At 43.6% G+C, this 14,724-nt stretch overlaps 1 protein-coding gene across 1 annotated transcript in view; it reads left to right on the forward strand.

Moving 5' to 3' along the window:
• The first annotated feature begins 1,113 nt into the window (after positions 1–1,113).
• The window catches only part of EFCAB11 (EF-hand calcium binding domain 11), a 244,560-nt gene continuing 230,949 nt past the window's right edge, over positions 1,114–14,724 (forward strand). Inside the window, exons 1-5 of the mRNA XM_006879216.1 lie at positions 1,114–1,156; positions 1,296–1,414; positions 2,589–2,648; positions 3,069–3,164; positions 8,218–8,263. Of these exons, the coding sequence (XP_006879278.1) occupies positions 1,114–1,156; positions 1,296–1,414; positions 2,589–2,648; positions 3,069–3,164; positions 8,218–8,263 (364 nt within the window). The remainder of the gene's footprint in view (positions 1,157–1,295; positions 1,415–2,588; positions 2,649–3,068; positions 3,165–8,217; positions 8,264–14,724) is intronic.

Consider the following 14,724-nt stretch of genomic DNA (forward strand, 5'->3'; position numbering starts at 1 on the left):
TTAAGTGTTAAACAAAATCACTTAAAAACTGGGAGGGGTTGGTCAGGGATGGAAATTTTGCAAAAGCTCTTATCATCAAGAGCTTTGACATCAAGAGCATTCTCTGACCAAAGGTCAATCAAGTTGAACCCTAGGAAGGACTTGAACTTTTCTGACTGATAAGACATTTCCAGCTCTTCCTCCCCCACATCAGCTCAGCTGGGGTGCTTCTTAACTCTCCAGCTGCTTCTCACAGACCCTCAGGTGGGGTCTGCTGGCAGTGGTGAGCACAGGCACCAATTTCAATCTAGTCACTTTTGGCCAGTAAGTCTGCAGGTGGGTAGGTGGGTCTTAACCACTGAGTTTTCTCACTTCTAAAAATGGGTATCCACCTCGCAGGGTTTATTCATTTAACAAATACTTAATGAAGGGTTACTATATATCATACAATGGGATATGCTTTTGACATTATAGAAACAGTATCCACTCGAGTAGGTCTACATGTGAGCGAGAAAACTAGACTAACAAATAAATTAAAAACAAGGGAAAACCAATTGCTGATGGTTACCAGTTTGAGTCTGACATCAATTAGAAGGAATGAATTATTATGAAATAATCTGTAGTAAAAAAAAAAAACCACCAGAACTAAAAAAATGAAACAAAAACCATTTAAGCGAGACCTGTTGGACGAAAATTAACCAGCGTGAAAGAAGGCTGGGTGAAAAACATTTTAGATCTAGAGAATCGTGTTAGTAAGCAAGAAAAGTCTGCAAGTCCACGTACACGGAATACAATCGGAGTTGTTGTTGGGGGGGGGTGTCTGAGGGGGAAGGAGAGGGTCGGCGAATGCAGAGCCCGGAGAGCTGGTCCCCGTAAGGCACTGGGGAATTTTTCCGGGCGCTGACACCAGGCCAGGTCCCGTGCAAAGAGCTCCACTCGCCGCACCCCCTCTTGACCGACTGGAGGGCTTACTGTTGCACAAAAGTTAAAAGGTCTGGCACAGATAAAAGGTCAACTCGGACTAGCTATGTGAAACTACTAACTATGTGAAACGACACACCAAGCAAGTGAAAATGGACTAAGAAGTCTGCAGGACTCAGGTCTCCAGGGCGTCTGGTGTCATCACTGGCGAAAATGAGGCCCAAGGAGTGCAGGGATGGACTGAGCTTGGCGCCAGGTACCCCGGGAACCCGTGATTCCTCCAGACTAGAGCATCTCACAGCCAGGACCGAAGGAAAGTAGAGAGCAAATCGCCCTGCAGCCTGGACCTAAGGTGAAGATGCCCCGCCAGCGTGCACGTACCTGAAACACCCCAGCCTACGTCCGTCTACGCCTGCGCGCGGTTCAAACATTGGACGTCACGGCGCGCGCCTCGAGGCCACGCCCCTTCCCTTTCCGGGAAGTCCGCTTCTGGGCCCTAATGTCCGTCTTGCTCGTATAGAACCTTCAGATGTTACTCCGGGAGGGTTGGGGGGAAACCTGTCCCCTCTAGGCTACGTGATCATGCCAGGAAGAGAGAGAGCAAAGAAAGCGTTCCCCAGTGCCTCACGTAGTGAATTAATACAATTTGCGATTTTTCAAAGAGAGCATCACGTTGCCAGGGACTAAGACTAGGATGTTTTCATGAAGGAGGGTCAGCTGAGGTTAAAGCCATTGAGAAGTGTGTCCCGGGAGGAGCAAATTTCTTTCGGGGCGCTGGCTTATAATAGCTGCTCTAAATTGAGGCGTTTAAGGAGCTCCCAGTAGATTTTAAAGCCTGGGAAGTCTGATTTTTCAAACCACGTGTTTGAACTTACTGATTTGATAGAAAGGGGTCTAAAAGAAACTGGTTTGCAAATCACAACTCTCTGTGTTTTACTGTGAATAAAGATGTTTGCTAAGGAATTTAAGCTCCGTGCCATTTAACGTCTTTTATTTTTGGAACGTTTGCTTCGCCCCCCACCCCCCGCATCCAGAGGTGTCTCCCAGAACGAAATGACTTTGTATAAGCGCCCCAACAGCTCATTTGGTTCGTTTACTGAAGTCACTGTGCTGGGTCTGACGTTAGATGCTGGGGTTACAAGAGGACAAATCATGCAACCCTTAGCGAGACCCGAGTGGCTTGAATCCTGGAATCATGATTTGTATGGCTGAGTTCCTTTTATACTTCTTCATATTTTTTGTGTGTGTCTTCTATGTTTATCATACTGCTACCAAACAAGAATGCGGTAAGAATATTTTATTGCATGAGAGAGAGAGAAGAACTGAAGGAGAACGTGTACCAGGTCACGTAGATGCACCACTCAGACGAACAAAATCCACAGCCGCGAACGAACCTAGAGCTAACGGGGCGGGATGGGGCGGAGCCAAGAACTGGAGGCGGGCCTAGTAACCTCACCACCATAGGCCGATCCAAGGAAACGTTGTTAAACAAAGCACCTAGCCAATAGTATTGCAAAGTCAACGCCAGTGGCCGGCATACTGACCAATAGAAAGTGATGTTAGAGTTGCCGGGCGATGTTCCGCTCCCGGGCGTGGTGGGCGTGGCCACGGTGGGCGGAGTGCGGGATTCTGTTTGGGTTTTGATTTTCTGGTCTCTGGTTGTGTTGGTGGCTATGTTTTCTGCAAAGGGAGGGACGCGATTGTGGACGTCGGAAACGGACCCCTCGGAGCACAGGAAGTGGGTGGAAGTAGGTGTCCTGTGGGCGACATTGAGGCTTGAAGTTGAACTTGAGCCGGGTCTCTTTTTTTTGTCACCGCCTGGTTCATTCAGACCTGTTTTTACACACAGAATTCACACTAGGTTAGCGATCAGTTCCCAAAATTCCTTCTTTTCTCCCCATTTCTCCCCTCTGAACCTATTTTCTGGAGGAGGAATGAATGGTTTAAAGAATTCATCTACATCAGTTTTAAGTTTACACTGTTTCCTCTTTTATTCCTTATGGGTAAGTTTTAGCCCACCATGAAAATTTCGTGAGAATTGAAATACTGAAATTCCCTTTCTGCACCCTCTACAAGGGTGTTATTGGAGATCCAAATTTGAAATAAACTAACATACAAAGACAAGACCAAACTGTTTCTGTCTCATTAAAGGTGTTTATGTTCTTTAGGTATTTAAAACGTGTGATGAAGATAACAAAGGCTATCTCAGCAGAGAGGACTTTAAAGTGGCGATTGTAATGCTGTTTGGGTACAAGCCTTCCAAGGTAGAGCTTACCTTATTTGTGTATTTGGGGCTGGGCTAGGCAATGCATTAGTGAAATGGATTCTTGCTCAAGTGATGGAAACTGCCTTCCAACACCCACTCCATCTCTTCAGTTCTGACTGGTACCGACATTATAGGAAAGAATGGCAGTGTCCCACAGGGTTTCCTGGCCTATAAATCTTTACAGAAGTTGAATGCCAAATCTTTCTTCCTCAGATAGGCTAGAGGGTGCTGCTGGATTTGAACCCATGTGTATTAGAACTCCTAAGACAACTGCCTTTCAGTAGGACACTATCCTCTACCGTTGCTACCAAGTCAGAAGCAACTTATAGCTGATTCTCCACCAAGTTTCTGATGCATAGGAGGAGATTGGCCATATTTCTCCATTTGAACTGCCCGAGAAGCACAAATTTTGGGTTAAAAGCACAACTCCCTAAGAACTAGACCACCAGAGCTTTCATATTGTTGAATAGATCTGAAGAAAGGATACAACCCTGCCACATAACTTTCTTGATTTTAAACCATAAAATATCCCTTTCTTCTGTTTTTAAAACATGTCTCTGCCTTATAAGCAATCTCAGAGATGGGCCCATTGCTAAACTCTACTCTTTCTTATTTAGAACCCCATTTAGGATTGAGTGAAAAGTCTATCTCATGCTAGCTGGGAAACTTATTTCAAGAATAGTCTGCTAATGATTGTAAAACTGCAAGGGGCTGTGGACAGGTGTCATGGGAAGTGTGGGAGAGGGAGTGAGTACCAGGAAGAACCCACGAGTCTTTTTTTTCTTTCTCTCTTAAATGATATTTTTTAATTTTCCAACTCTTGGCAATACCTTATTTTACAGAGTAGAAGTGCTCTTTAGGATTTTCTTGGCTAAAATCTTCACAAAAATAGATTTTGAAGATTTTCTGCTGTGGAGCTTCTTGGATGGGTTTGAACCACCAATGTTTTGGTTACCCAGGAAATGCAAGCAACTCCATTGCTGTTAAGTCAGTTTGAATTCATGGTGACCCTCCATTGCGTTCCCCAAAGCAATCCATTTTTATGGGAGGAGATTGCTTCATTGCTTCCCTGCAGGGTGGCTGATGGATTTGAACTGCTGACCTTTTGGTTAGCAGTTCAACATAAAGCTTATTATGCCACGAGGGCCCCGCTTTAGGTTAGCAACTGTTTTCAAACAGGGATCTTTGAAAAGAGTGTGTTTACTTTAGACTCTGGAGCTCTGGTGGCTTAGTGGTAAGGAGTTGCACTCAAAGGCAACTGGTTCAAATCCACACTGGTTCAAATCCACCAGTTGCTCTGCAGGGGGAATAAAACGGGCAGTCTCTTACTTTGTGATTTACAGCTTCCTAAAAACCCTTAGGGGAGGTTAGCTATGAGTTGGTTCCAAGTTAACATCACGTAACAACATCACTTACATATTAACCAATGAGTAGGCACTTGGCTGTTCCCTGAGAGGTCAGCAGTTCAAACCATCAGAAACTCTGTGACTTAAGACCTGGCAGCCTGCTCCTGCCAAGATTACTGCAAAGGGAACCCTATGAAGCGGTTCTACTCAGTCTTGCAGGATTGTGATCAGTTAGAATTGACTTGACAGCACTGAGCCACAGCATCGACCACCTGCGTGTCTCAGGTGCTTCCACCTATTAAATTTGTACTGAGTTGCCTTTGTTAGATACTAAAAAGCAAAATAAAACTCATTGCCACAGAGTTGATGCTCATTCATGACCCCTTCAGGTGCTACAGAGAAGTGCTCCCTGGGATCTCCCTCCTTCCCCTTGGTAGAAACAGTTTATCAGGACTTTCTTCTGTGAAGACATTGGTTGGGTTTCAACTTTCCACCATTAGGTTAAGAGCCAATTGCAAACTGCTTGTATCACCCAGGGATCTTTCTGTTCAATAACTGCATCTGAAATTGGGTAGAGACATGAGAACTAGAGATAGATGTGATTCCTCAGTTTATAGGTGGTAGCTCAGCACGTGAGGTTGGATGACATTGACCGAGAAGAGTGTGCAGTGTGGAAAGAACAGCAATCTGAGGGGCAGAAGACTGGGGAGTCCCAGCATCTAAGGGTAGACAGGGGATTCCATGAAGAAGGAAGGGGAGGAATCACTTGACAAGGACAAGAGGTATGAGGAAATTGTGGGATCTACAACCCATGATTGTGGGAGTTCAAGGTGGAAAAGGGAGGAATTATGTCTGCGATGGTATTTACTTACACAAAGGCTTTTGACTGTGGATCACAACAAGCTATGGCTGATTCGGAGAAAAATGAGAATCCCAGAACATTTGATTGTGCTTATGTGAAAACTATACTTGGACCAAGAGGCAGTTGTCAGAATAGAGCAAAGAGACACTGCATGGTTCAGGACTGGGAAGGGTGTACACCAGTGATGTATTGTCTCCATACCTTTTCAATCTATATGCAGAACAGATCATCTGGGTTGCTGGGCTGTACGAGGAGGAATGTGGCTTCATGATTGCTGGAAGATTCATCAACAACCTGCATTAAGCAGATGACACAACCCTGCTTGCTGAAACTGAGAAGGATTCTGAAGCTCTTGCTGCAGAAGGTCAAGGACTGCAGTCTTTAATATGGATTGAAGCTTAATATCAAGAAGACAAAGATTCTCACCACTGGACCAATTGCCAGATCAGTATGGATGGTGAAGAGATTGAGGTAGTTAACAGTTTTAGTTTGCTTGGCTCTACAGTCAACACTCTTGGTAACAGCAGCGAGGAAATCAGGAGACGAATTGCATTGGGAAAGTCAGCTGTAAGGGACCTCTCAAGATTACTAAAGAGCAACGATGTCAGACTAAGGTGCACTTGATCTGGACTATAGTTTGCAATTGTGTGCTGTGCATTGGAGAGCTGGACAGTCACTAGGGGTGATAGAGATAGAAAGAGAATTGATGCCTTTGAGCTGTGTTGCAGGAAAAGAGTGTTGACTATACCATGGATTGCTAGGAGAACAAACAGGTCTGTCCTGGAGAGGGTCAAGCTGGGCTGCTCCTTGAAGTCAAGGATTCTGAAGGTTTGTCTGACATACTTTGGACATGTTGCAAGGAGGAACCAGTCTTTTCTTGGTGAGGGACATCATGCTTGATAGGGTGGAGGGACAGCACAGGAGAGAAAGACCCTTGATGAAATGGATCAATTCAGTGATGGGGGTAGTGGGAGACGGTGTGTCAGAGACAATGAGGTTGGCACAGGATAGAGCAAGGTTTAGGGCTCTTGTACATAGGGTCACTATGAGTCACAAGCGACTTGATACATAACAACTCCATTGAAGCTCAACATCAAGAAAACAAAGATTCTTACCACTGGGCTGATTGGCAGCATCATGGTAGATGGTGAAGAGATTGAGATTGTTAACAGCTTCAGTTTGCTTGGCTCTACAGTCTACACTCTTGGTACCAGCAGCCAGGAAATTAAAAGATGAATTGCATTGGGAAAGTCTGCTGTCAGAGACCTCTCCAAGTACTGAAGAGCAATAATATCAGTCTGGAGTGTAAGGTGCGCTTGATACAGGCCATGGTCTTTGCGATTACTTGTTATATGTCAGCTGGACAATGACTAGGGATGATAGAAGGAGAATTGATGCCTTTGAGCGGTGGTTTTAGAAAAGAGTATTGAATATACCATGGACTGCTAGGAGAACAAACAAGTTCATCCTGGAGAGGGTGAAGCCAGGCTATTCCTTGGCTACAAGGATTCTGAAGTTTGTCTGACATACTTTGGACATGTTGCAAGGCGGGATCAGTCCTTGGAAAGGAACATCATGCTTCAGAAGGTGGAGGGACAGTGCAGGAGAGGAAGACCCTTGATGAGCTGGATTGATTCAGTCACTGGGGTAATGGGACAGATGTGTTGGAGACAATAAGATTGGCAAGGATTAGAACAGGGTTTAGGGCTATTGTTTATAGGGTCGCTTTGAGCTACAGGCGACTCGATGGCACATAACAACTGCCAACGTTCTAATTCTAAAACCCTTACAAAATCTTTACTATAACAAGAAAAAGAATATTTAGTGCTTGGAGAAAGCAGGTACCTGAATTTTACATACAGCATGTTCTTAAATACGTTTTAAATTGTGTCTGGGGGGAGGGGAGTGGACAAAAAAAAAAGGTTCCGCCAAAATACCAACACTGATATTCATTGAATAACTTTTTTCCCTCTGTTTTTCATGTTTTTCTGTAATAATCATGTATCACTCTTCTTTAAATTTGGATTATTTCTTAGAATATCAAAGGGAATCTGGACCACATTGTTGTTGTTGTTGTTAAGTGCCGTCGATTCATTGCTACCCCATGAATGAAAGACTTGAACACTTGTATAACTTTCCTCCTTTCTCCATGGCCCCAGAGTTTCACAGGCAAGCTATTGTTGAAGTGGATGCCACTCCTGCTTCCAACTTGTTTTAATCAGATAGCTCCACCAAACACTGTCCATCATTACGGCTATTTCCATGGGCAAAAATTATATTTTACTTACAAGGATGTCACAAATGCATTTCATACTGGCCACCAGCTTTAAAATAATAATGATAATAAGAGGCAGTGAGAAGCAAAATGTGAGCAACACACTGAATTTTAGCCTGACGTAAGCCTTAACTCTAGTTCTAGAGCAAGGAGAGTATGAAGAAGGGAACACAGGCATTTTGGACAAATTATAGTGAATGCAACCATGCTGAGCATTACTTTAATAATCAGGAATAATTCTGTACATTCTTACAATTGTTTGTACCTAAATAAAAAGATTAACTTTTAGATAAGGCTGTGAATGTTGTAGTCAAGTTGATTTGTATAAGCTTAAACAATTTTTCTCAGTGGGATAAATTGTTGAAGCCATTAATATTTGTAACAGCTAGAGACACTGAGAGCAGAGCTAAGAGATTATATTCTAGTTCTGATGTCCCACTGGTTGTCTGTTGGAGTCACAAATGTAATGTCTCATAAAACATCCCCAACTGCTGTCCCAGGATTTAAAAACTTAAACTGCAAAGATTTCATGAAATTAAATGTTCTACTAATCTTTTCTCTTTTCCAGATAGAAGCGGATTCTGTGATGTCTCCAATAAATGAAAACACACTGGGTAATGTGAAAACGAATACTAATTTTTAGTATCCTGCATTAGACATTCGTACAACTAAAAATGCTGAACAGATATCCAGAATAGAAAGCATTTTGTTTAATCACATCTCTGTTTAATTTCCCCTTATTCAAAGAAAGAAAGGATTTAGTGATTTATTAACAAATAGATATCTATTACAGAAACTTTCAGAATACTAAGAAGTAGGTGTTAAGGAAAAACAATGTCCCTGGTAGTTTCAACATACAGAGGGTGGCGCTGGGTTTTCTGGGTTGAGCGGCTGAATGGTCCTAACTGAGATGGGAAAACTGGAGGAGATGATCTGGGGGTAGGGAAGGCCAGGAGTTCGCTTTGAATGTATTATGTTTGGGAAATTTCAGTCAGCAGTGGCTAGGCCATTCAGCTGTGTGGATACAGAACTCGAAGCAGAGCTCTGAGTTGATGATGTAAAGTTTGGAATCCTAGATCCAAGGCCATGAGGATGGTTGACACTACCCAGAGTGACAGAGAGGGTAGAGAATCTTAGGAACTATAACCATTCGACACCAGGCAGAGGAGGAGGAAATAGCACAGAGATACAAGAATGGCAGAGGGACAAGAGGAGGAAAATAAAAGAATGCTTGTGGGCAGCGTAGAGAAGAGACAGCTTCAGGGAAGAGAGTGTGGCCAACACTGCCAAGTGCAAGGTCAAGTACATTGTAAGACCTGATCAGTGGCCAGGGGAGTTGGCAACCTAGAGGTGTTCGTGACTTGAGCAAGAACACTCTCGTGTGGCGAGGACAGAAGCCAGGTGGCGTCAGTTGAAGATCAATGGGGAGTGAGAAGGTCTGAGAAGGGGAGTGGGTAAGTCTCTCAGTAGGCCCAGCGTGGCTGTGGATTAAGTAAGATTTTGTTTATTTTTTTTGGATAGGCGATACCAGAGTTGTTTCTAAGTTATTGAAATGACCTGGTGAATAGAGAAGGGGTGGGTGATGGAGAGGTGACCATCTATCATGTGACGAGATAGGATATTGTGTGGCTTTTTAAAAGTTATGTTTTTACCCAGGAATAATGCAGAACTTACAAAAAGTGACAAAAATAAAAATCTTACTGGGACCATCTGTGTACCTTGTATCTAGTGTTACATTCTGTTGACATTTTACTCCCTTTCTCTTTTCTCTTTGCATGTTTCTGTCACTACCCACTTCTCTCTGTTCTAGAACTACAGTGTTATGACATTTTTGGTAATTTCCATTGATACTATATTTCTTAATTTGTTGAAAAATCAAGAGACGAATTGCATTGGGAAAGTCAGCTGTCAGGGACCTCTCAAGAGTACTGAAGAGCAACAACATCAAGCTGGAAACTAAGGTGTGCCTGATCCAGACTATCGTCTTCACAATTACGTACTATGCATCGGAAAGTGGAACGGTGACTAGGAATGATAGAAAGAGAATTGATGCCTTTGAGTTCTGCTGGAGAAGATTGTTGAATATACCATGGACTGCTAGGAGAACAAACAGGTTTGTCCTAGAGAGGGTGAAGCCGGAGTGCTCCTTGAGTCAAGGATTCTGAAGCTTTGTCTGACATACTTTGGGCATGTTGCAAGGAGGGACTGGTCCTTGGAGAGGGACATCATGTTTGGCAGAGTGGAGGGACAGCACAGGAGAGGAAGACCCTCAACGAGATAGATCGATTCTGTGATTGGTGTGGTTGGAATGAGTGTGTTTGAGACGGCGAGGTTGGCACAGGATAGAACAGCGTTTAGGGCTCTTGTACATAGGGTCGCTATGAGTCGCAAGCAACTTGATGGCACATAACAACAACAACTACTACTACTATATTTCTGGGCTATTATATTGGGGTGTTCTGCCAAGCTGCTCTGTGGAGAAGGATGAGGTATCTTGTGTGATTAACCACCTCTGAAAACCTGCAGGAGGGCCAGCTATGGGTTGGGTCTGACTTGACAGTAAACAACCACCATTATATTTTAATGTCGTCTATTATGTGTATTCTAATTTTGTGCATTTAACGGATGTCTTTAGTAGATATTCCTCTGGTACCAGAGTTAGTCTTTGATATGTCCTTGTTGTTGTTGTTGTTGTTATGTGCCGTCAAGTCGTTTCTGACTCATAGTGACCCTATGCACAACAACAGCCCTAAACCCTGCTCTATCCTGCGCCAACCGCACCGCCTCTGCCACACCCATCCGGATTACCCCAGTCACCGAATCAATCCATCTCATAGAGGGTCTTTCCCTCCTGCGCTCTCCCTCCACCCTCCCAAGCATGATGTCCCTCTCCAAGGACTCGTTCCTCCTGGCAACATGTCCAAAATATGTCAGACGAAGCCCCAGAATCCTTGCCTCCAAGGAGTAGCTTGGTTTAATCCTCTCCAAGATGAATCTGTTTGTTTTCCTGGCAGTCCATGGTACATTCAGTACCCTTCTCCAGCACCACAGCTCAATAGCATCCACTCTCCTTCTGTCCTCCCTAGTCATTGTCCAACTCTCTGATGCATAACAAGCGATTGCAAATACCATGGCCTGTATCAGGCGCACCTTAGTCTCCAGAGAGACACTGTTGCTCCTAAGTACCTTTGAGAGGTCCCTAACCTCAGACTTTCCCATCGCAATACGCTTTTTGATTTCCTGACTGCTGGTACCAAGAGTGTTGACTGTGGAGCCGAGCAAACTGAAGCTGTGAACACTCTCAATCTCTTCGTCATCCATCCTGACGCTGTTATTGGTCCAGTGGTGAGAATCTTTGTCTTCTTGACATTGAGCCTCAGTCCATACTGAAGGCTGCAGTCCTTGACCCTTCGCAGCAAGTGCATGAGGTCCTCCTCAGTTTCAGCAAGCAGGGTTGTGTCATCTGCATAACGCAGATTGTTAATAGATCTTCCACCAATCCTGATGCCACAATTCTCCTCATAGAGCCCAGCCTCTCGGATAATCTGCTCTGCATACATGTTGAAAAGGTATGGAGACAGGATGCATCCCTGGCGTACACACTTCCCAATTTTGAACCATGCAGTGTTACCATGCTCTGTTCTGACTACTGCCTCTTGGTCCAAGTATAGGTTTCGCATTAGCACAATTAAATGTTCTGGGATTCCCATTCTTCTCAGAGTCAGCCACAGTTTGTTATGATCCACACAGTCAAATGCCTATGTCCTTAGCCACCTGAAATCAGAATAATTTCTATATTTGGCTTTTGATATGACTGATTTTTTTATTGACTATCACGCAATCTTCCATATATGTTTTGTTTTATAACATTAATTAAAATTGATCAATGCCATTTACCTTAGTGTCTCATCAGAGTCTCACTGTACCCTACTTTTTTGTTCTCCCTACCCATGGTTTTTAAATAACTATAACCCTTCTCAGTCTTTGGACTTTCTTTATATTTTAAATCACTCCTTATTTTATATTTTCCATTTTCCTCATGTTTCTTTGTTGAAGTCCTTCATTCTTGGCCAAGGCAAAGTCTAGATGATCTATCCTTCTCTGGGTACCGCTCCTGGGGCCAGAGTGTTCATCTAGACGACCTATCCTTCCCTGGGGGCGGAGTGTTCATCTAGACTACCTATCTCCTCTGGGCACCTGCTCTGGGGGCAAAGTGTCCAAAATCTGTGTCTTACAGATGATGCTAATAATAATCATCAATCAATATACTGTCCAATTTTTCCATTACATTGTTGCTATTTGTATTTTCCCCTCACTGCAGATAATAATAATCTATAGAGAACTACTTTTTAAGACAATTTTATTATTTGTGTGTGTGTACCTTTAAATTGGTTCTGACTGGTACAGGAGGAGATTGTCCCTCCTTCTGGAGGGACATCTGGTGGATTCGTACCTTGTATCTCTGGGTTTGCAGTGCAGGAAGTTGCCACTAGGCCACCAGAGCTTGCCAAGAACCACTTAAAGTCACATAACAATTCTGCTCTTTATCAGGTATATCCCTAAAGTTAGTCTCCATTCATGATTTTTGTCTAATTCAATGTTTGCTATACAGTGTCAGTATAATGGTTTTCTAATTTCAGTACTTCCTTTTTCTGATGTCTTGGTAACCCTATTAACACCAGCCTGGCTCTTGACATTTCAGCAAGAGACCTACTTTCTTCCTGTCTGTCTGTGATTGATGTTCTTCTTGTTAGATGGTGTCGAGTATGACCCATAGCCATACTATGACCAATAGACCTGAACCCTGTGCTGTCCTGTGCTATCCTCACCATCTTTGCCACACTCAAGCCCATTGCTGTAGTCACTGTGTCAATCATCTATCCATCTGAGTGAGAATCTTCCTCTCTTTCACCATCCCTCTCCACCTTTCCAAGCACGATGTCCCTCTCTAAGAAATAGCCTCTACTACCAACATGCTCAAAGTATGTGAGACAAAGCTTTATCGTCTTTGCCTCCAAGGAGCACTCTGGCAGTACTTTCTCTGAAACTTATCTGTTTGTTTTTTGGCATCCTTCAATCACTTGTGATGCATCTGAGAGCTGGAATGGATTGAGAAATCATGATACATTTACACAATGGAATACTACACAGCACGCAGGAGCAATGATGTTGTAAATCACTACTTAACTTGGGAGGGACTGGAGAGTCTCTATGCTAAGTGAACTAACTCAGACCTGTAAGGACAAAAACTGTATAAGACCGTTCTTGTACAACTTGTACGAGGATCTAAGGGGGTGAGCGGGGAAGCAGAGGGGTGAGGATGTGGAAGTTAATCATAGAGTTGCACAATTTGATGTGTGGAGGGAGGGGTGGGTAAAGGAAATGGGAAAGATCTGGTTTGAAAAGCAATGTATACAAACCTTGTAAGTAAACCAGTATAAAATAAAAATGTTATTTAAACAGGAGATGATAGTCAGCCCTATCTATTAAATATTTTTATATAAAAAAAGATGACAAAGAAGAATTAATGCCTTTGAGCTCTGGTGTTAGAGAAGAGTATTATTCATGTCGGCTTAGGCTTTCTGTTTTTAATACTTTATAATTCATTGTTGTTATCATCAAGTCAGAACTGACCCATCAGCAACCTGCCAGTGGGTTTTCAGAGGCTGTTAATGGCACAGGAGATTGCCCATCCTTCTCCTGCACAGCAGCTGGTGGTTTCGAACCGGTGCCTCCGTGGTTGCAGTGCTGTTTCTTACCACTTATTTTAGAATTTAAATTATTCCACATTTGTTCACTATTTGTTGACTGTTGACTATTCCTGAAGCTGGTTCCTATTTCTCTCTGGTTGGTTTGAGTGGCTTATCCCCCCACCCCCAACGTTTTTGGTTTTTTTTTAGGAAAAATAAGTTGAGATTTGTAGGAAAGTTGTAGAGAGTTCACCAAAAACTCATTCCTGTCAAATCAGAACGAACTCAAAGCTGAGTCTGTGAATCCCAGGGGAAGGGGTTACTTATCATTCTTCCTCAAAGCTATTGGTGGGTTTGAACTGCCAGTGTGGCTTGATCTTGAATTAGTAGCACAGCACAGAAGAACATAATAATACGAAGTAATTCTATGATTTAGTCCCAAAATGTGGCAACTCTAAATTGTATGCAAGGGTTTCTGGTGCTAGGCCTAAGATAAACACGGGCAATGTAGGAGGTATCGACCAGAAAGTCAGCAGATTGAATCTACCAGCTATTCAAGGAGGAAAGAAGAGCAGGAACCGTGTAGATTTCAACCAGTAGCGACCCCACACGTTACAGAGGAGAGTTGCTCCATGTTTTCTTGACTGTAATCATTAGTGAAAGGGGGTCACGAGATCTTTTCTTCTGTGCTGTGCTACTAACTGAAAGGCTGAGCCTTTCTGGCAGTTTGAATCCACCCATGGCTCTGAGAAAGAAAGATAAGGGATCTTTTCTGGGAGGTTCAGCGTCAGAAACCCAGTGGAGGGTCAGTTTATCAGTTCCCACTTGATGACAGTATTTTTTTTTGGAGGGAGAAACCAAGTTTCTCCTTGGAGGCTAGGATTTCGAAGCTCTGTCTCACATACTTTGGACATGCGGCCAGAAGGGACTAATCCTTGGAGAAGGACATGATGCTTGAAAGGGTGGAGGGACAGAGCAGGAGAGGAAAATCCTGGATGAGACGGATTGATACAGTAAGTAGGGCAATGAGGGTTGGTGTGTCAGGGTCAGTGAGACGGGCTCAGGACAGGGCAGGCTTCAGAGCTGTTGTACATAGGGCCACAATGAGTTGCAGGTAACTCGATGGCAAATAGTGACAACAACAGGTTTGAACTACCAACCTTTAGATTAGCACTTGAGCGCATCTGTTCCACCTAGCAGCATTATTCACCCATGTTGTTGTTGTTGTTATGTGCCGTCGAGTTGTTTGCGACTCATAGCGACCCTATGCACAACACCCCTAAACCCTGCTCTATCCTGCGCCAACCTCACTGCCTCTGACACACCCATCCCAATTCCCCCAGTCACCAAATCAATCCATCTCATAGAGGGTCTTCCCCTCCTGC

Source organism: Elephantulus edwardii, unplaced genomic scaffold (assembly GCF_000299155.1).
Source record: "Elephantulus edwardii isolate Elephantulus edwardi_28Jun2011 unplaced genomic scaffold, EleEdw1.0 scaffold00002, whole genome shotgun sequence".
NCBI lineage: Eukaryota > Metazoa > Chordata > Mammalia > Macroscelidea > Macroscelididae > Elephantulus > Elephantulus edwardii.